This window comes from Sus scrofa, chromosome 6, assembly GCF_000003025.6.
Source record: "Sus scrofa isolate TJ Tabasco breed Duroc chromosome 6, Sscrofa11.1, whole genome shotgun sequence".
NCBI lineage: Eukaryota > Metazoa > Chordata > Mammalia > Artiodactyla > Suidae > Sus > Sus scrofa.
The window spans coordinates 59,741,412-59,765,436 of NC_010448.4; the positions used below are offsets into that span (position 1 = coordinate 59,741,412).

Here is a 24,025-nt window from a genome sequence, read left to right on the forward strand (position 1 = left end):
CGGCCTGGAGGAGGGGCGGGGCTTCCCGGGAGCTGGCTCTCTCCATCCCCAGGGAGAAAGTGGTGAATTTCTTCCTAATTGCCTGTCAGTGCCCCCAAGAGACAGCCTGCGTGGGGCGCTGGGGTGGCTCTGAGCTAATTCTTTTGTGTACGTGTCTTTTTAGGGCGAACCCGCAGCGTATAGAGGTTCCCAGACTAGGAATCGAATCGCAACTGCACCTGCCGGCCTGCACCACAGCCACAGCAACGCTGGATCCTTAACCCCCTGAGCGGAACCACGGATCCCTCCTGATTTTGTCGGGTTCGTTTGTGCCAGGCCACGACGGGAACTCTCCTGTGAGCTAATTCTAATTTCTTTTTTTTTTTTTTTTTTTTGGTCTTTTTGCTATTTCTTGGGCCGCTCCCACGGCATATGGAGGTTCCCAGGCCAGGGGTCTAATCGGAGCTGTAGCCACAGGCCTACGCCAGAGCCACAGCAACGCGGGATCCGAGCCGCGTCTGCAACCTACACCACAGCTCACGGCAACGCCGGATCGTTAACCCACTGAGCAAGGGCAGGGACCGAACCTGCAACCTCATGGTTCCTAGTCGGATTCGCTAACCACTGCGCCACGACGGGAACTCCCTAATTTCTCTTTTTAATCTCCATGAGTAGGCTCTGGCGGTCACTTGACACCAGAATTGAACAACCTTTGTTGTGTTCACACTACACGTTTTTGTGGTCACCTACTCCCTGGTTCGAGATAACTCAGTGAGGCAAAGGTTACAAATGTAAGGACTTTTAAGTCCCTTTGCAAAAATATACTGAACCGACTGCCACACTAGTGGTACTGGGATTCATTAGCAAGTATCCACAGGTTGTGTGAAGTTTGGGAAATGCGCCTTTGAAGGCAAGAGCCCAAGGGCAGGGGTTTTCGGCAGTTACAAGGACAGGGCTGAGGGCTCAGCTGTCCAGTTACTCGTTCCTTGGCCCGGCTGTGTGACCTTGGAGAGGTCATCGCGCTACTTCTGACCATGCCTGCATTTATGCATACATCTGTAGAGGGTTGCGAAACCCACTAAAACAGAGAGATGCGAGATCGCTGGAACACTCTTAAATTGTTTTCCTGGAAGGGCAGGGTGGATGACTGAACGTGACGATCATGCGCAAATTCGGTTCTCCCTCTTTAGGGAACATGATAGGGTTGTATTTTCCTTTGCAGTTAGACGTGGCCACGTGGTTTTCTTTGCCCAGTGAAATGACAGTGGAAGCGGTAGGTGTCCACTTCAGCACAAGGTAAGAGTCTGCTGAAATGTTCACCGCTTTTTGTTCCTGCTTGGGAATCTGTTTCCATTAGACGAAATTCCAGGGTGTGTGACCAGAACCTGGTGCAAGTCTTCCTCGGATAGATAGCATTTAAAATACTCATTTGGGGAGTTCTCTTCGTGGCTCAGTGGTTAACAACCTGACTAGGATCCATGAGGATGCATGTCTGATCCCTGGCTTTGTGCAGTGGGTTAAGGATCCGGCGTTGCCGTGAGCTGTGGTGTAGGTTGCAGACGTGGCTCAGATCCCGCGTTGCTGTGGCTCTGGCGTAGGCCGGCAGCTACAGCTGCGATTCACCCCCTAGCCTGGGAACCTCCATATGCCGTGGGAGCAAAAAAAAAAAAAAAAAAACAAAAGAAAAGAAAAATTCAGAAGTATATAAATAGCTCCCTGTACTCCTTAATGAACTTAAACCATACAACTTTACAGATGCAATCTCAGCCATCTGTGTAACATCCCCTTCTCTTGCCTCCTTCCCCTTATGAGATTTTGCATTTCCTTTCTTACTTTCTTTCTTTTTTTTTTTTTGTCTTTTTTTGCTATTTCTTGGGCCGCTCCCGAGGCATATGGAGGTTCCTAGGCTAGGGGTTGAATCGGAGCTGCAGCCATCGGCCTACGCCAGAGCCACAGCAACGCTGGATCCGAGCCGCGTCTGCGACCTACAGCACAGACCACAGCAATGCCGGATCGTTAACCCACTGAGCAAGGGCAGGGACCGAACCCGAAACCTCATGGTTCCTAGTCGGATTTGTTAACCACTGCGCCACGACGGGAACTCCCGAGATTTTGCATTTTCTGTTTATCATTCCCACACATGTCTTCTTTGGTTTGCTCCGTACATGAAATGATGCCATATTGTTCTGCTTATGCTAACACTTTTGGGATAAATGATATCACTTCAGGGGAGTTCCTGTCGTGACGCCGTGGTTAACGAATCCGACGAGGAACCACGAGGTTGTGGGTTCGATCCCTGGCCTTGCTCAGTGGGGTAAGGATCCGGCGTTGCCGTGAGCTGTGGTGCAGGTCGAAGACGCGGCTCGGATCCCGCATTGCTGTGGCTCTGGCATAGGCCGGCGGCTGCAGCTCCGATTCGACTCCTAGCCTGTAACCTCCATATGCCGCAGGATCGACTCAAGAAATGGCAAAAAAGACAAAAACAACAACAACAACAACAACAAAGATATCACTTCAGTGTAACCTTCTCTAGCTCCCCCAGCTCCCCAACACACACACACACGTTTTTACATTTGTAAACATCAGTGCTTGTAATCGAGTCACTGTCAGTACCGGTGTGATGTCCTGATCACGGTCAAGCCACCTTGCATTTCTTCCTTCTCCTGTTGATGGGCATTGGTTTGGGTCCAGTTTTTTTTTCCTTCTTATTGAAGTATAGTTGATTTATGATACTTTGTCAGCATCACCTGTACAGCCAAGTGATTCAGGATACACACACACACACGTATCACCTCTTGTTTATTCATTCCTTTGGATATTTAGGTTGCTCACATGTCTGGGTGTTTTAAAAATAGTGCAGCAGAGAACACTGTGATGCACTATCTTTTTGTTTGTTTTGCCTTTTCTAGGGCCACTTCCTGTGGCATATGGATGTTCCCAGGCTAGGGGTCCAATCGGAGCTGTAGCCGTCAGCCTATGCCAGAGCCTCAGCAATGCCAGATTTGAGCCTCATCTGCGACCTACACAGCTCAGGGCAATGCTCGTTCCCTAACCCGCTGATCAAGGCCAGGGATCAAACCCGCAACCTCATGGTTCCTAGTCGGATTCGTAACCACTGCGCCACGATGGGAACTCCCACTTTTAGTTTTTAAAGGAACCTCTGTGCCATTCTCATTAGTAGCTGGACCAATTTACAATACATTCACACCAACAGGGTGATAGGGTTCCCTTTTCTCCATACCCTCTCCAACATTTATTGTTTGTAGACTTTTTGATGATGGCCATTCTGACTGGTGTGAGGTGATACCTCATTGCAACAATTTTTTTTGATAGGCAAGAAATAGATTTATTAAGATAGGATGCTTGTGAGAGATGCAGGCGAGGAGGCTCTGCCCAGTTTTGTATTATTACAAACAAAGTGCCATGAATATCCTTGCTTACATCTCTTTGAACCCAAAAGTGAGTTTTCTCTAAGTTATGTAACTGAGAGTTGAGTTGCTGTATCAAAGGACGGGACCAGCCGTCAGTGTCAACTGACTGCCAGAGCCTACGCATATAGGTTAAAAAGAGAAATTTGAATTAGTTTGTAGCCACCCAGCACCCTATATGATCCAGCAATTCCACTGCTGGGTATACGTTTGGGAAGTACAAAAACATGAATCCTAGGGAGGTCCCTTGTGGCCTAGTGGGCTGAGGATCCATCATGGTCACTGTTGTGGCACAGGTTTGATCCCTGGCTTGGTAACGTCTGCATGCCATGGGCATGGCCAAAAACACTAATTCTAAAATATTTATGAACATCAATGTTCAAAGCAGCACTATTTATAACAGCCAAATCATGGATGCAACCCAAGTGCCCACCAACAGGCAAAAGGAGGTAGAAGATGTGGTGTGCGTATATGTATGTATGGGCGCGCGCACGTACGCGTGCACACACACACACACACATAGTTTCGATTAGCACTTCTCTAATTAGTAATGTTGAGCATCTTTTCATGTGCCATTTGTCTGTCTTTGGGAAAATGTCTCTTCAGCTCCTCTGCCCATTTTTTTTTTTTTTTGTCTTTTTGCTATTTCTTTGGGCCGCTCCCGCAGCATATGGAGGTTCCCAGGCTAGGGGTCCAATCGGAGCTGTAGCCATTGGCCTACGCCAGAGCCACAGCAACGCAGGATCCGAGCCGCGTCTGCAACCTACACCACAGCTCACGGCAACGCCGGATCGTTAACCCACTGAGCAAGGGCAGGGACCGAACCCGTAACCTCATGGTTCCTAGTCGGATTCGTTAACCACTGCGCCACGACGGGAACTCCCCATTTTTTGACTGTGTCTTTTTTTTTTTTTAAATATTGAGTTGTATAAGCTGTTTATATGTTTTGCATATTAACCCCCGTTGTTCATATCATTTGCAAATATTTTCTCCCATTCCATGGATTATCTTTTCTTTTTGCAAAGGTTTCCTTTGCTGTATATAAGCTTTTAAGTTTAATTAAGGGACAGGTAGGATAGTGATATAGGATAAAGAGATACAAATTACTATGTATAAAATAGATAATCAACAAGGATGTATTGTATGGACAGGAAAATATAGTGATTATCTATGATGTAATAACTTTTTTTTTCTTTTTATGGCCGCACCTGGGGCAAATGGAAGTTCCTGGGTAGAGGTCAAATGGGAGCTGCATCTGGCGGCCTGTGCCATAGACATAGCAACACCGGATCCAAGCTGCATCTGCAAACTACACTGCAGCTTGTGGCAACACTTAACTAACTGAGAGAGGCCAGGGATTGAACCCGCATCATCATGGAGACTATGCCAGGTTCTTAACCACTGAGCCACAACAGGAACTCCTGCAATAACTTTTAATGGTGTGTAATCTGTAAAAATACTGATGTACGTATGTACACCTGAAACTAATATTGTCCAGAAAGGGAAACCCATAGAGGCAGGAAGTAGATGAGTGGTTCCTTAGGGTGAAAATGTGGTTGAGCGGAGTTTAGGGAACAGGGAAGTGACAGATAAAGGGTACAGGTTTTCTTTTTGAGGCGAGTTCCTTCCCTATTCTTGGCCTCATTTTCCCCAGTCCGGGTAATGAGGTGGGCATTTCCCGGCTTCCTAGTCTGTCTCTGACGCTGTCACAACAAAAATGAACAAGAGATGGGCAGCTCCTATAGGGAGTATTCCTTTTGGGATCCCACTTATTAGAGAGGGGGCCCAAACGCAAAGCGGATCCCTTCTCTAACGGCCTCGTGTTTCCAGCCGGAGCAGTTTCCTAAAGGACCTGAAACGCGCAGCCGGGGCCCAGGGTCTTCTTAGAAGTCCCGAGTCCTTCCTTGCCAGGCTTTCTGTAAAAGCGCTTCCCCGCTGGCCGCCGTTTCTGCTCGGCCTGCCCAGAAAGATAGCTCAGACAACCGCTCCGATGGAGTCGGAAGGCGATGGCCAACATTGAAGCGTTTTGAGAAGGAGCGGCTAAGTTGTGAACGAGAGGCGGGAACCATAGAGTTGTTGGCGGCGGCTAGAGGGCCCGGGATGGGCGGGAAACGAGAGGAAGCGTGTGGCTAGAGGGGGAACCATAGAGAGACTCGCGGGCTAGAAGGGCCACGGTGGGCGGGAAACGTAGGGAGCTATGGGGAAGGGAATTGCCCCCCAAGGCTGGAGGTACTGACCCAACGAAAAAGACTTGCTTGGGTGGAGGGATTAGGGGGTTTGGGGTGATCGTGTGTTGGGCCTCCTTGTCTCCCTTTGTCGTGTCCTTGAGCAGTGAGCTCCGTTTCTGCGCCTCAGTTTTCTCACAACAGAGAGGATTAACTCTGGGAAAATCATGTATGAAAGGACCTCGCGTGATAATGCTTTTGAATGGACGATGTGTAGCACGTGGGCACTAATGCCATTATTATTTTCGCGTGTTCTGCAGCTGTGAAACCCTGGAGGGCATTAAAATCAGGCAGTTGAGCCTTAACACTGGGGCTGTAGCCTTCCCCATGTTGCTGCTCTAGCTTTCTCCCCTTCCCCAGCTCAAACCTCATTCTTTCTCCTCTAGGTTTTAGCACCACCTCCGTGGTCCCCCAGCTTCCACTCTTGAGCCGGACGACATACGGAGACAGATCTTTCTAAAACTCAGAACTGATATTGTCCTTTCCTAGCTCAGAATCCTTCCAAGCCTGCTTCTTCTTCTTCTTTTTTTTTTGTCTTTTTGCAATTTCTAGGGCCGCTCCCGTGGCATATGGAGGTTCCCAAGCTAGGGGTTGAATTGGAGCTGTAGCCACCGGCCTACGCCAGAGCCACAGCAATGTAGGATCTGAGCCGAGTCTGCAACCTACTCCACAGCTCAGGACAACGCCGGATCCTTAAGCCACTGAGGAAGGCCAGGGATCGAACCCGCAACCTCATGGTTCGTAGTCGGACTCGCTAACCACTGCACCACGACGGGAACTCCAGATTAGTGCCTTTAGAAAGACCCCAGAGAGCTTCTGCCACGTAAGGTTATCCCGACAAGGTGGCCATCTGGCTCTCACCAGACACCGAATCTGCCAGCACCTTCATCTTGGACCTGCAGTCTCCAACACAACAAGAAATGTCTGTTGTTTATAAGCCACCTCTCCTCCGATTCTCTGTTAAAGCCCCTTGAGCAGACTAGGACAGCCATGGGACACGAGCGAGTCACTGAGCTGAGACCTCGATTTCCCCAACCCTTTCAGCCTCTTACCCGGCCACCAACAATGAGATTCCAACATAAAAAGAAGGGAGGGAGCTCCCTTCATGGCGCAGCGGAAACGAATCCGACTCAGAACCATGAGTGTGTGAGTTTGATCCCTGGCCTCGCTCAGTGGGTTCAGGATCTGGCATTGCCATGAGCTGTGGTGTAGTTCGAAGATGTGGCTTGGATCCTATGTTGCTGTGGCTGTGGTGTAGGCCAGGAGCTGCAGCTCTGATTTCACCCTTAGCCTGGGAATCTCCATGTGCCGCAGGTGTGGCCCTAAAAAGACAAAAAATAAAAATGAAAAGAAAAAGAAGACGGGAGGGAGTTTCTGTTGTGGCGCAGTGGAAATGAATCTGACTAGTATCCATGAGGATGCGGGTTTGATCCCTGGCCTCGTTCAGTGGGTCGGGGATCCAGCGTTGCTGTGAGCTATGGTGTAGGTCACAGACATACGGCTTGGGTCCTGCCTGGCTCTGGCTGTGACATAGGCTGGCAGCTCCAATTCAGCCCCTTGCCTGAGAACTTCGAGATGCCGCAGGTGCAGCCCTAAAAAGCCACAGCGGGAACTCCAAAGGACGTTCAGTCTCAAGTGTTGGGACGGCTGTGGAGCAACTGGACGTCTCAACGCTGCTGACAGGAGTGTAAATGGACACATCACTTGGAAGGAGTTAGTGCTGAAGCTGAGCAGACACACTGTAGGACCCAGCACGTCCATCCCCAGAGAGGCTCCTCCGTCCCCAGGAATGGGTGCTTTTCTCCACCAAGTTGCACGTGCAAGAATATTCCTAGTAGTTTTATTCACAACAGACCAGAATGCAAAACAAATATCCACTGACAGTTAAAAAAGAAGCTGTGGGGAATTTGCATCTCGGCACAGCAGAAACGAATCTGACTAGGAACCAGGAGCTTGCAGATTGGATCCCTGGCCTTGCTCAGTGGGTTAAGGATCTGGTGTTGCTGTGCGTTGTGGTTTAGCTCACAGACAGGCTTGGGTCTAATGTGGCTGTGGCCGTGGCGTAGGCTGGCAGCTGTAGCTCCAGTTTGACCCCTAGCCTGGGAACCTGCATAGACTGAGGGTGTGGCCCTAAAAAGCTAAAAAAAGAAAAAGAAACTGTGGTATAGTCATTCAATAGACTTTACAGAAAAATGATTTAAAAAAATATTGAGTTCCCTGATGGCTTAGTGGCCTAAGGTTCTGGTGTCATTGCTGTGGCTCAGGTTGGATCCCTGGCCCAGGAACTTGTGTATGCCATGGGGGTGGCAAAAAAAAAGTAAAAAACTATTGATTTACATCAACTGTATGGATGATCTCGTGGACTTAAAATGACTGAAAGAATCCAGACTGAAAAGAAATTTTGTTTATATGAGATTTAAAACAGGCGAAAATAATCTTTGAGAACAGAAACCACAATACTCGTTCCTCTTGGTGGGGGTTAATGATGCCTAGGTGCCTTCTGGGATGCTGGTAACATGGCTGTGTATATATGTAAAAATTTGTTGATTTGTAACTTTAAGACTCCCATACTTTGTTTTTGTGTTTTGTTTTGTGTTGTTTTGTTTTTGCCATGCCCCAGCATGCAGAAGCTCCCAGGCCAGGGATCGAACCTGAGCCACAGCAGTGATAACACCGAGTCCTTAACCACCAGGCCACCAGGGAACCTAGTGCTACATACTTTAATCAGTGTAACTGTCAACAAAACTTACCAGTAAGAATTGTATAATAGGAAAAGAAGGGAGTCTTTATTCAAGCCAAACTGATGACTATGTCCTGGGAGATTCAGGAAGCACTTGAATTGTGTTCCACCAGACTACAAGACGGGGAAGGCTTATGTAGGCAAAAACTACAAAGTTACAGAAGCTGTTTGTCAAGCACTAGGACAGGAGCTGGCGGAAGGTAAGGGTGCTCATTCATCAAGGATTGGCTGGGGTCTGACATGGCTGCATAGTTACAACAGAGACCTTGAGACCGTAACACTGCAGCTGGCAGCTGCTAGCAGATACTGATTTGGGACCCGCTGGTGGTGACCGTGCATCTGATAGAGTGCAGAAAATGCAACTCAGTGATGCAGGAGTGTGTCTACAACCACATCCACAGTGGCCACTTAGCTCCTCCATTTTGGATGCCTGAACCATGGTTACTCCATTCTGATTTGTAAATGCATCCTTTTCTTTAAGGCTTAAAGCAGATGTGCAGCGTGTGTTTGACAGGCCATAAGATAGGCTGTTGAGTTAGCATGAAGTTCAAACCGAAGTATGTGTAAGCCAGAAGGACCGCCCCCCCCCGCGCACACACACACCTCAATGTGTGAAATTCTTCCATCATCACTCACATCTCAATATAGAAAAATAACAGAAGAAGGAAGAACAAAGAATGGAGGCCTCTCCATGACAGATGGGGAAACTGAGTCACCAAACAGGGAATGGTGCTGTCACAACGATGCTTCTCAGGTTTGCCTGGAGAGACTTGAGGTCTGACTGTTTTGAGACTAGAATTGGGTTCCTACCATTTCTGAGCAGCTTCATTAAAATCTGGCTTTTGGCACAAAATCCACACAGGATGCCTAATCCTTTCAGACAGCTGGTACTGAGTCAGGAAGGCAGCTCTTGATGAATTCACAGGGCTCTGTGGGGGTGGGACCGCGAAAGCCCAGCCTGCTGATTTTTTCCCTCACCAGCACCCGTAGCCAGCCTTGAGGATGGGTTTCATGCTCAGGCAGGTCTTTCCCTAAACTTCTTCTAGTTTCCCCCTGTAACTTGGGGGAAGGGAGGCGGCAGGCATAGAACAAGTTCCCCCAAAGGAAGCTATTGGGATGAGACAGTGTAAAGACCTCCCCGATTTACGTTGTAATCCTGGTTCTGGCAACCACTTGCTGTGGGACTGTCAGTGTCTCACGTAACCTCTCTGGGCTTCATCTTTGATGCACTAGGGCTGAATCTGAGACAGTTGCTTTTTTTTTTCTTTTTAGGGCCGCATTCGCGGCACAAGGAGATTCCCAGGCTAGGGGTCCAATCGGAGCTACAGGGCCAGCCTTCACCACAGCCACAACGCGGTATCTGAGCCGCGTCTGCGACCTACACCGCAGCTCACAGCAACGCCGGATCCTTAACCCCCCCCCCCCGATCGAGGCCAGGGATGGAACCTGCAAGCTCATGGCTCCTAGTCGGATTTGTTTCCTCTGGGCCATGACCGGAGCTCTTGAGACAGCTTCTTGCTGAAGTCCCACTCTGGGGACGCTGCCTCTCACTGAATGTCTGTGTCCAGGTTGCCATCCCTTCCTGCTTCTCCCAGGTGCTGAGGTTGGGGGGAACATTTCAATATTTTGGCCTCTTTCGCCCCCAGGAGGCCCGGGAGAGTTCCTTGTTGCAGCAAGGGTACAACACAGATAACACTCGTCTGCGTCTAAGGTAGAGGAAGGCGGAGACGGTCTCGTTCTGGTGGCAGAAGCTGGCAAAGAGGAGACACAACAAATATTTGTTGAAGAAATGATTGAGATTCCGGTCAGCGGAACAGGAGGCTCCCGGAACTGTTCCTGGGTGAGTGCGTGTTTCCGGCCGGAAGACTTTCACACGCGAAATGCCGCCCCCCCCCCCCGCGCCGTCCGTCGCCGCGCGGCGGCTGCCTCAGGGCTCCCGGGACTCGTCTTTCCTTCTTCCATCCGCCGGGGCCGACTCCGGGGGCGCCGCTGCTCTTCACGCGCACACGCCAAGCGCTGAGGTCCGAGTAGGAACCCGGAGCGCGAGGCCGGGTGGGCAGCCACGGGGGTGGGAAAGACCGGACGCGATGGCCCGCTGGGGGGACGATCCGGCTGGACCCCTGGGGACCTGAGAAGGGGCGGACACCGGGGAGGCCCCGAGGGCCTCGTCGGGGACGGTGGGGAGGCGGTGGAGTGGGTGGAGGGACAGGCTCCTGGGGGGCGGGGGGGACACGCTTAATTGGCGTCGCAGGGCCGGCCTGAAAGGGAGAAATCCTGGAGCTGGGGAGAAAGGGAAGACTCGGGGAGCGTCATGGAGAGATTCTGGCAGAGAGCGGGGTTGCCCTGATGGGGAGGAAGGGAGATGAGGGAGGAGGAGGCCCGCCATCCGGGGGCCGGAGAGGGGAGACCGAGGGCAGTATAGCCAAGTGTGGCCCGCAGATCCTTCCGCGTGGAGGGACCTCAGTGCACGTTGCAGACGTTGGTTGCTAGACGCAAGAGGCCTGGGTAAATCGCGGGAGCACAGAGAAGTGGTGAAGGTGGAAAGTCTAGGGTTTGGGCCCTGACAAACCCCCAGCCCCTTGGAGAGATGACGGGTTTCAGGAGGAGGATGAACTAGTGGGGCAGATTATTAACTCAGGTCGTCAGTGTGGGAATCCTAGTTCCGATACATTCTTTTTTTTTTTCTTTTGGTCTTTTTTATGGCCGCACTTGCGGTATATGGAGGTTCCCAGGCTAGGGGTCCAATCCGAGCTGTCGGAGCTGTAGCCTCGGCCTACGCCAGAGCCACAGCAATGCCAGATCCGAGCCACGTCTGTGACCTACACCACAGCTCAGTCAACGCCGGATTCTTAACCCACTGAGCGAGGCCAGGGATGGAACCCGAAATCTCATGGTTCCTAGTCGGATTCCTTCCTACTGAGCCACAATGGGAACTCCCGGGTACGTTCTTTTTTTTTTTTTTTGTCTTTTGTTGTTGTTGTTGTTGTTGCTATTTCTTGGGCCGCTCCCGCGGCATATGGAGGTTCCCAGGCTAGGGGTCCAATTGGAGCTGTAGCCACCGGCCTACGCCAGAGCCACAGCAACGCAGGATCCGAGCCGCGTCTGCAACCTACACCACAGCTCACTGCAACGCCGGATCGTTAACCCACTGAGCAAGGGCAGGGACTGAACCCGCAACCTCATGGTTCCTAGTCGGATTCGTTAACCACTGTGCCACGACGGGAACTCCCTGCCCATTTTTTGATGGGGTTGTTTGTTGTTTTGGTATTGAGCTGCAGAAGGTGTTTATAAATTTTGGAGATGAATCCCTTGTCCGTCGATTCATTTGCAAATATTTTCTCTCATTCTGTGGATTGTCTTTTTGCTTTGTTTAGGGTTTCCTTTGTTGTGCAGAAACTTTTTAAGTTTGATTAGGTCCCATTTGTTTAGTTTTGTTTTTACTAAGAGGTAGATCTGAGAAGATGTTGCTTTCGTTTATGCCAGAGAGTGTTTGGCCTATGTTTTCCTCTAAGAGTTGTATAGTGTCTGGTCTTATATCTAGGTCTTTAATCCATTTGGAGTTTATTTTTGTGGATGGCGTTAGGGAGTGTTCTACGCTTTCCTTTAATAAAGACTTTGCTTGTTTGCTGCCTGCGTGTTCGCCGAGTTCATTCTTGGACTTCCGTGAACAAGAATCCGGATTCCGTTATCACGAGGTAAGCTAAGATTGAGGGGTGCAGAGAGGGCCTCTGGTCATCCCTACCCTTAGCTTACCGCTGTGCACCTGCAGTTAATGCAGCATTTCCTTCCTTTAGCTGCCCCTCTGGGTTCAAGGAAGGCCATGACTCCTCATACACCCAAGGATTCTCCTCCGCCGTTCAAGGGCCCCTGCTGGCTCCTCCTCCTCCTCCTCTTTCTCTAGGGCTTCAGGCTTGTTTCCTGTCCTGAGTCAAGGCCAGTAGTTGCTCGCACAGGGCGAGCGAGCAGAGGAGCCCAAGGACAACCAGGGCATTTTGCCCAGTTTACAGCTGTGCCCAGTGCTTGTAGTTCTTCAAGAATGTTTTCTAGGCGTTCCCTGGTGGCCTAGCGGTTGTCACTGCTGTGGCGTGGGATCCCTGCCTGGCCCCAGAACGTCTGCAGACCCCAGGTGTTGCCAAAAAAAGAAAACAAAGAATGCTGTCTCTCTGAAGGCCCATGGCCTCTCCTACCTGGACGTTCAGGGAGTCACTGCACATCCTTCATCCATGAGGCTTGTGGCAAGGCCTTCAAATGACCCAGCAGGCTTTGCCAGCCCCAGCTTATCCACCCGGCTTCCTCTGCCTGCTCCTTCTGCTCCTGGCGGGTCAGGCTTACCAGGGAGCTGGCTCAGCACGTCGTGGTGCGTGAGGGCAGACTGAGTCTATAGTAATACAGGCACAAAATTGATGCCTTTAGAGAACCACGTGCCTGGAATCTTTCCCAGGTCTCCAGGATCCAGTTTGAGAGATGTCAGTTGTAGAGCTAGGCCCTGGCATCACGAATGGGCAATGCAGTACCCTTTTCTGAGTTGTTCTTTCCAAGACTGAATGACCTCCAACCTTGGGGTGTGCTGCAAGTCTACAGGTGGCAGAGAAAGCAGGAGAAAGCAGCAAGAAAGAGGTCCTCACCTCCTAGGGCATGCACTAGTCTTCTTTTCCCCTTTAGCCTCACCCAGGAGGCGGGGACCCTGGGAATTAACTGCATTGCATGTGGGCTTTGTGACCGGGTGGTTCACTCTCTGGCCTCCGAAACCCATTTGTAAACCAGGAGGGGCTTCTCTCCTTCCTATCAGCAGCCAGACTGTCTCAATTTGGCACATCTGTTAAGACCTTTGTTTTTTTTTTTGTTTGTTTTGTTTTGTTGTTTTGTCTTTTGTCTTTTCTAGGGCCACACCCACGGCACATGGAGGTTCCCAGACTAGGGGTCTAATTGGAGCTGTAGCCGCCGGCCTACACCACAGCCACAGCAACACGGGATCCGAGCTGCGTCTGCAACCTACACCACAGCTCACGGCAATGCCGGATCCTTAACCCACTGAGCGAGGCCAGGGATCGAACCTGCAACCTCATGGTCCCCAGTTGGCTTTGTTTCCACTGTGCCACGACGGGAACGCCAAGACGTTCGTGCTCTTGTCTGGTTCTTCTCTGTTTCTTCCCCTCGGTTTTTAAAAAAGGGAAAGGCTCAGGATTCATCTCGAGTCACCTGATTTGTCCTCACCTGCGCCCCCCAAGCTCAAGCGGTCATTGACTGATCACCATGGGTGCTCCACACACATCCAGCTGAGGAAGCAGCTCAAGATGATGCAAAAAGGGAATCGCCGGCTCCCACTGCGCCTCTGCCCTGTGTGTCTCAGACCCGTAAGGGCTTGTTTTATGTCAGGTAGCTGTTGACACTCAGGAGACAAGAAAAGACAGTCAGCTGGAGCAATGAGGTCCCAGGCAGGTTTTATCGACCAGAGAGCTGGCTGGGGGCACTGAGAAAGGAGAATGCAGTCACCCGTGCCGGTTTGAGAGAGCTGAGGTTGAGTCACGTAGTCATGGGATGGTGGCTGGGGTCTGGTCCAGGTGGTGGGTTTAATCTCGAGCTGGCCGGAAGACTGTCTTTTCGGGAACTCAGTCTTCCCAGACGGAAATGTCCAACAGTGTTTTGAGGCGATGGGACCGGGCTGGAGTAGGTCTATAGCTCATGGTGACACTTTTGTACTTGCTTTCGTGTTCAGAAGGTCCACCTAAGAGTAGCATTTGAACTTGGAACTTCCCCTAAGTGGGTGGCCCCTGTAGAAAGGCCTTCAAGTGATCCAGCAAGTGTGGCCGGCTGGGCTCACCCACCCCGGGTGGGATGGCACTGTCCAGGGGGTTGGCTGGCCTCAGGTGGTGTATTGGTCAGAGGGACTTTCTGACTGGCTGTGGAGACTCAGGCCAGGGGTTCAGGGGTACTGTAGACCCAGGTATCACTTCCCTGCTCCACGCCAGTCCTGTGAGGGGGGCTGGCATCATGCTAAGCCGGCCCTGGTTACCTGTGTGACCCAGGCCTACTGACTACCCCTCACTGGCCTTGGTTTTACCGGGAGATTGGTCCTTGACTCCGTTTACTTGCCGAGTACCTGGCTGAATACTTCTGGTCCTTTGTCTTCGCTGGGTAGAAAGGGACGGGTCACTCGCTTTTTCTGCTTTCGGATCCTATTTGTAGATGGACTTTGTCATTTCCTGCTGTAGAAGAACGGGTTCCTTCTCCAGCCCAGAAGGATAAAGTGACTTTTAAGGACAAATCACGACCTTTCGGACAAAAAATCATCCTTTTGGTCTTCTCCCTCTCTACACCCACCACGCTGCTAAATAATGACTTTATATGGGCTGTCGTCTCCTCCCTCCTGCCGAGAAGTGAGGAGCGCAGACACCCGGAACCCTTGTCTCGGGTGTGTGTTTCCCTCCGGCGCGCGTTTCGGCGGCCCCGCCTGGCAGCGGGGGCGGTGGGCGCGGGTGGGCGCTGTCCGGGTCCATCGGCACCACGCTCGGACCCTAGGGGCGCCCGCAGCGCGAGCCGGCGCCGGGAGGTAGGCGCTGAGCTCGGGGAGGCTGGATCGGCCCTGAGCGGCGCGTCCGGCGGGTCTCAGTGTCTCGGGCGCGGGATGGAGAGGCTTCGAGCTGGTGCGTTCTGGCGAAGGGACCTCATCTAACCCCTCTGTCCTCTCCTCGGGCCCCCAAGTATGCCCTGACCCCGAATCTCTCTGGAGGCCACGGGCCCTCCTCCCTGGGGGGGCCCCCCGCCTTTAAACTGGCGCTCACCTCTCTTTCCCCCCGGCCATCCCCACCCTGGGGCCTCGCTGATGGGAACGGTGCTCCCTTCACGTGCACACGGAGGAGGCCCCTTGCCTGGAGCCCGAGCCCCCCAAGGGCTCCAGTTGTCCCCAGGGTTTCCAGGCCTTCAGGAGCTGCCTGCCCTGGAGCTCCAGTCCTACTTCTGTGACGAGGCCTTCAAGTGGTCCACTATCCTTCCGGCCCCAGCCCGGGTTGGGTCCGCTCACACCGGCCTGCTGTGTTCTGGCGTTTGCAGGATGCTGAGCAGCTGGCCCAGCACCTCGGGGACCTGACTCTGCCTAGATGGTGGAGAAGCCACAGAATCTCTTGTTTCTGGTGCAGAAGGTAGAGGCCGGGGTCCTGGCCTCATTGCTTCCTCATGTGTGACTTGAAGCAGGTGGCTGCCTCCCTGGACCTCCATTTGCTCATCCTGAACTATGGAATGGCTCGTGGTCCCCAGCCATCCCGGCCAGGGGCGAGAAGCAGGAATCTCTTGTTGGGTCCCTGACTCTGCCTCAGCCTCGAGAGCCTGGTATTGGTCACCATCATCCCTTTCTGGAACTTGGTTTCCCAATCTGTAAAATGGGATTGAACGAAACACCTTGATGAGGTGAGCTGCCAACATGAGATACTGTAGGAAGGTAGCTCATGGTGCTCCCTCTCTTCTTTATAGCAGCTTGTGCTGCCTGCGTAGACAGGCATGTTTCTTAATTTTGATCCTTTTTTCGCTGTGGGGTTAGGGCTGGAACCCAAGCGAGGTAGGACCCTTCCTTCTGTGGCTGCACGTTGTTGGCAGGAGTGCTTTCCCGGGGGCAGCCCCCAGGCCTGGTCAGGGGCCTGTGAAATGCTCCGTGCAGCCCAGGGAAGGTGAAGAGGCTGGGCCACCTCATGAGGGGCCTCAAGTCCCAGGCTCAGGAATGGGGGGCTTGGTCCTGAAGGTCTTGGGAGCTAAGATGAAGTTTTGTGCAGGCTGGGAGATGAGATGAGTGTTAGGCCAGAGTGGGAGGAGAACTGGGGGCCAGGATAGCAGGGAGATGACTGAACAGGGGCTGGCGGGGAGAGCAAAGGGCCAGAGCCCGGGCTTGGAGGGTGAAGGGGAGCACACAGCCCTAAGAGCTTTCAGGGTAAGGGAAGGGCAGAACTGGAGCCTGTCTGCTTTGGGGCGTGAGGCAGTTGGGGGCAGAACGAGGAGGTTTTGAGTTTGCTCATGATCCCACCCCCGGAGAGAAGCAGGGTTTAATTTTCTTTCTTTCTTTTTTTTTTTTTGTGTGTGTGTTTTCCTAGGGCTGCACCTGCGGCATATGGAGGTTCCCAGGCTAGGGGTCTAATTGGAGTTGTAGCCGCCAGCCTACGCCAGAGCCACAGCGACGCCAGATCCGAGCCGCGTCTGCGATCTACACCACAGCTCACGGCAACACCGGATCCTTAAGCCACTGAGCGAGGCCAGGGATTGAACCTGAAACCTCATGGTTCCTAGTCGGATTTGTTAACCACTGCGCCACGACGGGAACTCCGAAGCAGGGTTTTCTGTTTGGATGGGGTGATTGAATTCATGTATTCATTCCGCCCGTATTGACTTGAGCCCGACCGTCTCCCCAGAACTTTGCCGGACTCTGAGGAGAGGCTGTTGCCCAAGACAGAGCGGGGAAGGCGGACAGTAAAAGCGCAAATGTGTAAATAAGCCGGACCGCCACGGACTGTAGTCCCAGACGTGGGGGAGCGGCCTGATCACACAGAGCAGGGCATCCCGTCTGACACAACCAGCCACACTGCAGTGGTGGATTACCCGAGACCCGAGTGGCCCAAGAGGACGTGTCCTTGTGATGGGCTGGGAACAACATTCCAGGGGAGGAGCTGCAAACACAAGGCCCTGGAGGCACCATGGCGAGGGGGGCCGCGGTGGGCAGGCAGTAGGGGGCCAGTCCACACATGTCCCAGAGGGTTTCTGGGTTTTATTCTGGGTGCAGCAAGGAGGGGTTTAGGTCAGGGAATGACATGACTGTGGGTTTACAAAAAATATAATAATGCTGAGGTAAGGACCAGAGGAGGCAGGGGGCGGAGGGAGGCTGTCACCGAAGGCTGGGCTGGCAGTGGTGGTGGGAGAGGGAGGAGCATGAGGTGCTGGCAGCCTGTGGTCATGAACTCTGGTTCAGGCAGAAGCAGGTGCTGTCCTGGCTCTCCCATCTGCAGATGTAGGACTTTTTTTCTTTTTGCTTTTTAGGGTTGCAGGTGCAGCATATGAAAGTTCCCAGGCTAAGGGTTGAATCAGAGCTGCAGCTGCTGGCCACAGCTGTAGCCACAGCAACACAGGATCCAAGCCACGTCTGCGACCTACGCCACAGCTCATGGCAGTGCCAGATCCTTAACCCCCTGAGTGAGGCCAGGGATTGGACCCACATCCTCATGGATGCTAGTCGGGTTCGGGAACTCCCAGATATATGACCTTGATCATATGACCTCTCTAAGCTTCTGTTTCCTCATCTATAAAATTGGGGTCCTCATGGGACCTGCCTCTTGGGGCTGCTCCGAGGATTTAGCAATGGCTGGCACTATAGAAAGGGCCCAATAAATGTTGGTGGTTGTTGTCATTTTTTCCAGAGATGGGCGTACAGTGGGGTGGGATGGGGTGGGTGTGGCTCTCATGGACGAAGCTGGTTTTATGGGGTTGAGACTCAAGAACGGGATCTGGGGGTAGTTCCTGTCGTGGCTCAGTGGAAACGAATCTGACTAGCATCCATGAGGACGCAGGTTTGATCACTGGCCTCGCTCAGTGGGTTAAGGATCCAGTGTTGGCCTCAAGCTGTGGTGTAGGTCACAGACCCAGCTCGGATTCGGCGTTGCTGTGGCTGCGGCAGAGTCAGGGAGCTACAGCTACGATTAGACCCCTAGCCTGGGAACCTCCAGATGCCGCAGGTGCTGCCCTAAAAAGACAAACAATCAAAAAAAAGAAAAGAAAGGGATCTGGGTGATAGCGTAGCTCAGGATCTATGTTGCCCCCTAGGGGACATTTGGCCAAGTCTGTTGTCACACTGGGTTTGGGGGGGTGGGGTGGGGGTGGGTGAGAAACGGTGCTACTGACATGTGAAAACTGGAGGCCAGGGTTGCTGCTCAACATCCTACAACGTCCAGGGCAGGCCCCCCCCCGCCCCCACAACAATGATCCAGCCCCCAAATGTCAGTAGTTCCAAAGCTGAGAACCCTGGTGTAGACAGAAAGTGAAGTTGCCACTTCAAACCCGGCCCAGGTTCCCCAGTCTCCATTCTCCTCACTGCAACCCACCCTCAAAATGAAGTTATGAAAGATGAAGCACCAGGACAACGATTTCCAGGATGTGAGCCACACTTTATGATATTGTTTCTTTTTTTTTGCCAACCTGCAGCATATGGATCAGGGATCAGATCTGAGCCACAGCTGTGACCTACGTGCCAGCTGTGGCAGTGCGGGATCCTTTAAACCACCGTCCCCAGCGCGGTTGGAATCTGGTGCTGCAAAGCCACCGCTGATCCCGTTGCGCCATAGCCGAACTCCGATGTGAGCCACACTTTAAAAAGTGGAAATGAACAGCCCAAATTATTTATTTGTCTCTTTAGGGCTGCTCCTGTGGCATGTGGAAATTCCCAGGTGAGGGGTCCAATCTGCTAGGGGCCGGCTCCACCACAGCCATGGCAATGCCAGATCCTTCACCCACTGAGCGAGGCCAGGTATTGAACCCGCATCCTCACGGATACTAGTTGGGTTCGTTACTGCTGAGCTGCAATGGAACTGCCCGAAATTTATTTGAACAACATACTTAACACAAAATGTACTCCAAGTATCTTTCCTAAATGTAACCGATCAGTCACACGAACTACCTCCTTCCTGAGGTGGTTTGCGTGCTTCCGACTCAGTCTTCAGAATCCCTTGGGTGACTTGCACACCTTCATTCAGACCAGACCCATGTCACATGCTCAAAAGCCACAAGTGGCTGGTGACTACCCTTTTGGACAGCACAATTCTAGAAGATCTTTAGTTTTAGCCTAATAGCAAAATTGTTGAGTCACTTGGGTGGGTGGGTGGGTGTGGGGGAGGTGTTCTTGATGGTTTTCTGGAAAATTCTCTGTCAGTTCCAATTTGTTGTTGGCACAGCTAGAGACTTTTTTTCCAAATGTGCCTGGGAATTGGTGTGTGCTTTTTCTGGCTTTTAAAATATCGCCTTGTAAAACATTAAAAAAAATATTTTGTATTCCAAACCAAGATACAACTGAGCTCTTTCTGGCCCATGGGTCTCCGGTTTGCAACCGGTTGGTTGAGGGTGGACTTAGGAGCTGGAGGCGGGCAGCCACTAGCTACCTGTGGCTATTTAGAGTTAAACTGAAAGAAATGAAATAGTATTTAAAACTCAGGTCCTCAGCCAGTAGCCCTATTTCAAACGCGCAGTAGTCCACGTGGGTTGGAGACTATGCAACCCACTGGTTGGACAGCTAGCAGAGCATAGATGCGCCTCATCGCAGTAAGTTCTTTTCCACAGCTCTCTCAGACCCCAGCTCAGGCGACCCCAGGGTCGCTGGTCTGGGCGCGACAGTAACCCAGTTCTCTCCCCTCTGTGCCCCATCTACCCCCACCCCGCCAGCTTCTCTCGCTGCGCCCCCCTGGGGTCCCCTCAGCGCCAGGACCTGCCGTGGACACGCGGGACCTGCGCTTCTAGTTCACCGCGTAGTTGGAGGAGCTGCACTCAACGCTTCAGCCCTCCGCGTGGGCCGCCTTTCTGCCGCTCCCACTCTTTGGCGCGGCCCGGCACCGACCCCTGCACCGGGTTCCAGACCCGGCCTGGCTGCCCTGCGCCTTTCTGGTCCACGCGCGCCTGCGCCGGGCCGCGGTTTTCCCTCTGCGCGCGGGCGCGTCGGGTGCTCCGTGCCTCGTGCCGGCATCACCCAGACACTATCGCTGCTGCTTCATGCGCCTGGGTTTTCCCACCTGCCCGATGAGAAGAGCCACCCTTGTCCCCCTGTGTAGCTGGCGAGGTTTGGTCCTCTCTGGGCCTCGGTTTCCCTATCTCGGGGAGGGAGGGTCATGGCAGTGTCACATCAGCGCCCACGGCTGCTCCCTGGACCTTGGTTCCCCATTTGTCCGACCGACAGAAACGTCCCTCCTCCCGCCCTCGGCCTGGAGGGGCGCGGGGTGCGGGCGGGACGTCCACGGGGAAGAAGAACGGACTGGGCGCGCCCCTTCCTTGTGGGACTTCGAGCAAAGCCTCGCCCTGCCTGTCTACGAATCGCTCTTTGTACCAGAGATCGAACTGTTCCTGTATGGGATGGGAGGGGAGCGGGGGACGGGCTGTCTCTATGGTTCCCGCGTCTCCGCCCCGCGGAGATGCTCCAAAAACGCAGGCGGTTAGAGAGGCGGGCTCAGGGGCGGCGGAACCTTCGTCGCGGCTCACGTGCGTTTCCGGCCGGCGCCCTTTCCCAGGGACGCCGCCGCCCCTCGCGCCCCTGCGCCCGCGCCCCCCGCGCCCCGCGTCCCCGGCGCCGCCGGCCCGGAGCCCCCGGAAGCCTCGGTCCCGCCGCCGCCGGCGCTCTCGAGGGGAAGCTCGGAACGCTCGGGACCTGGGCCCGTTCCTCCGGACCCGAGAGGCCGCTGCACCGGGTACGGGGGCCGGGATGGAGGGAGGAGCCTGGCTCCGGGACCGCGCGAGGCCGGGCAGGGCTGGGGGAGGGGCTGGTGCTAACGGGGTTGAGGATGGGGCCGGGGCACGGCCGGTAGGGGACCAGGGGGAGCGGGGCGGGGGACAGACAGGATCGAGTGCGGGAGCGAGGGGGGCCTAGGGTGTATGGGAAAGGGGGCAGAGGGGCCCTGGGGTTGCAGAAGGAAGCAGAACAGAGAAGCGGGGTGGAGCCGTGTCAGGGAGGTAACGATGCCAGATGCCCACGGAAAGGAGGGAGAAGGAGGCTTTGGAGAGGCATTTTGGGAAAGGGACTCCAGAAGCCTAGTGTGTGTGTGTCACGGGGAGTGGGAGGAGGCCCCCCGGGGTATAGGGAGGAACAGTAGAGATGTCAGCGGCTAATACGCAGGGGCCGAGAAGAGAGAGGGACCCTTGGTGGGGATGCAGCAGGTGGCAAGGTTCGCGGGCTGTGGGCTATGTAGAAAGCAGGCGGTTGAAGTTTCCTAGGTATGCGTACCTGACATTGCGCGGGTGGGTTAGCTTGTGGGAAAGGATGTTGACACCTGAGGCCCTAACTATAGGAACAGGATGGCGGAGCTCTGGGTGAAAAGTGGGGAATTGGGTTAGTGGGGCTCTGGGAGTGTACCTAGAGAGGAAATTGAGAGACCACGGATGCATCTCGAGATGGGAGGCCTTCCAGGGAGTCTAGCGGGGATGGAGATGTAGGAGGGTCTGGAGGCCAGAGGCAGACCGCTGCGTTGGTCCTGGGGAGAGAGAATGCTCCCTGAGCAGGGCTGGGAAGAAGAGGGAGTGACCCGTTAGAGAAAGTCGGGAAGTAAGGGCCCTGGCGTGAGATGAAAGGGCCCTTGAAGATGTAGAGGGAAAACAGGCTTGGGAACTGATAGGCTGTTGGGGCGTGGTGGAGAAGGGAAGTGGCCAGGCGATGCCCTCCCGTTTGGCTGGGGGATAAGAGAAGGATCTGGGAGGAAAGGCAGGTGGGGGCTGGGAGATGCTGAGCTTAGTTGCAGGAGCCCCCCGAAGCTGCTTGTGGAAGCAGAGCGATCTGGCCTGGAAGCAGTTTCTTTTTGGTAAGGGAGGTAGGTCAGTAGTACAGAGAGGATAACAAGCAGTGAGAATAGGGACACTTTCCCCAGGAAGTGGCGATTTTAACGTCTCTCCCCTCCGCCGCTCCCAGCTGCCGCTCCAGATGCTGCTGCTGCCGCCGCGGCCACCCCACCCTCGGTCCTCCTCCCCGGAGGCCATGGACCCACCGCCCCCCAAGGCTCCCCCTTTCCCCAAGACGGAAGGCCCTTCCTCCAGTCCTTCCTCGGCTGCGGGGCCCCGACCCCCGCGGCTGGGCCGCCATCTGCTCATCGACGCCAACGGGGTCCCCTACACGTACACGGTGCAGTTGGAGGAGGAGCCCCGGGGCCCGCCCCAGCGCGAGGCACCGCCGGGAGAGCCCGGCCCTCGCAAGGGCTACAGCTGCCCGGAGTGTGCCCGTGTCTTTGCCAGCCCTCTGCGGCTGCAGAGCCACCGCGTGTCGCACTCGGACCTCAAGCCCTTCACGTGCGGCGCCTGCGGCAAGGCCTTCAAGCGCTCCAGCCACCTGTCGCGGCACCGTGCCACGCACCGTGCCCGCGCTGGCCCGCCGCACACCTGCCCATTGTGCCCACGCCGCTTCCAGGATGCAGCGGAGCTGGCGCAGCACGTGCGCCTCCACTAAGTTCCAGACCCGGCCTGTGCTGCCCTGCCCCTAGCTGGGCCACCACGTCTGACCCACACAGCGTCACTCCCACACGTACTCCCTGACTCTGATGAGGTTACTGCCTTACCCTGAGCCTCAGTTTCCCCAACTGTCTAAAGGGAGAAACATTCCTTCCTTCCCTCCCTTTCTAGCTGTGTGATGTAGAACAAGTCGTTGCCCCTCCCTGGGCCTGGGAGCCAGTCGGAACCCAGTTTCTGCCCAGCTGTGCTGTGTGAGCCTTTGCAAGTGGCGTAACCTCTCTGAGCCCTGGTTTTCTGCTCCGAAGTGGTGAACGGTTGTTGTCTGCGTGGAAGATTTGACAAAAGAACACGGGCACGGTCTGGATTATTTCTGTATCTCCTTCCTTACACCCTTTCCCCCTCCCCCTTTACTCAATAAACATTCCGCACTCCATTTTAGGGCTCTTATTTGCGTGTTGGGAGTGGGGCGGGGCGAGGCGGCGGGGCTGGGGAGGATGGCAACTGGACCACAGACACCTCGGAACCTTCATCTTCGCCCGTGTTTCTGGCCGGAGCCGGTTCCCGAAGGCCCAGGCGCCCCGCCCCCGCCCCCCTCCCCTGGACCCTCTTCTGTGTCCCCCGGTCCTCTCTCCCCTTGCCCGGCGCCGCCAGCTGCTGGGAGACACCCCGAAGCGCCCGCCTCCACCCGCGGTCACCTGCAACCACCCGGGGAGCCCGGGGCCGTTCCGGAGTCGCCCGGACCCGAGAGTCTGCTGCACCGGGTACGGGGGCCGGGAGGCGGGAGGGGCCCCGAGCGGGCCGTGGAGAGGGGCGGGGCCGCGCGAGCCGGTACCTGTGCGCCGGGCGGGGGGGGCTGTTCTCAGGGCTTCGAAGGGGCGCAGTCGAGAACTTGCTTGGAGTCTGGAAGGCCGGGGCCGCGGGGGGACCCCTAGAGAGCGCTGGGACACTGACACAACTGGGGGGGGGTGGATAAGCGTGGACCACAGAGACCCTGCAGGTAGCCGGGGAAGGGAGGGGCACGGAGGTGTTGAGAGAGGTGGCTGGGGGTCCCAACGTGACAGCCCATTTGAGACGGCTTGAGCGCATATAGAGAGGCTAGAAAAAGCGTCTGGGTGAAATAGGTAGGATGCAGTGATACCCATGCGGGGGTCAGTGGCTCTAGACCAAGGAGAGACCTGGAGGTCTATGGGGGGGGGGTTTAGAAACGCCCCGCCGGGTGGCCGGGATAGAGGGGCAACTGGTGACCTGTAGCGGGCACAAAAGGGACGATAAAGCGAGGCCCTGGTTGCGCCTAGAGGGGTAAAGGGAGCCTGTGCCTACAGTGAGCGGTGGAACAGAGTAGGAGGTTTCCCCTGAGGGAGCTCCTGGGAGCCTTACAGCGAAGGCCACAGGGTTCAGCTTAGAAAGACTGGAGAATAGACGGCTGGCTATGCAGACGTTCGGAACAGGGTCCATAGAGGGAAAGAACCCCCCACCCCGCCCGGCTGAGCTTC

At 54.4% G+C, this 24,025-nt stretch overlaps 2 protein-coding genes across 7 annotated transcripts in view; both read left to right on the plus strand.

Moving 5' to 3' along the window:
• The window catches only part of ZNF581 (zinc finger protein 581), a 26,010-nt gene continuing 1,985 nt past the window's right edge, over nucleotides 1–24,025 (plus strand). The window contains exons 1-4 of one of the 6 annotated variants that reach the window (XM_021095062.1): nucleotides 1–84; nucleotides 1,202–1,275; nucleotides 10,019–10,212; nucleotides 22,704–23,293. The gene's annotated coding sequence lies outside the window, so the exon portion shown is untranslated. Of the gene's footprint in view, nucleotides 336–1,201; nucleotides 1,276–4,782; nucleotides 9,499–9,778; nucleotides 9,929–10,018; nucleotides 10,213–22,703; nucleotides 23,294–23,324; nucleotides 23,530–24,025 lie in introns of those variants that run through there. The other 5 variants (XM_021095059.1, XM_021095061.1, XM_005664852.3 and 2 more) reach the window with 5 other exon arrangements.
• Nucleotides 18,036–22,965, plus strand: LOC100627967 (zinc finger protein 580). Its single transcript, XM_003481908.4, is given in 4 exon segments — nucleotides 18,036–20,683; nucleotides 20,686–20,730; nucleotides 20,733–20,788; nucleotides 22,000–22,965. Coding segments are annotated over 4 exon segments (864 nt in total). The 5' UTR covers nucleotides 18,036–20,451; the 3' UTR covers nucleotides 22,531–22,965.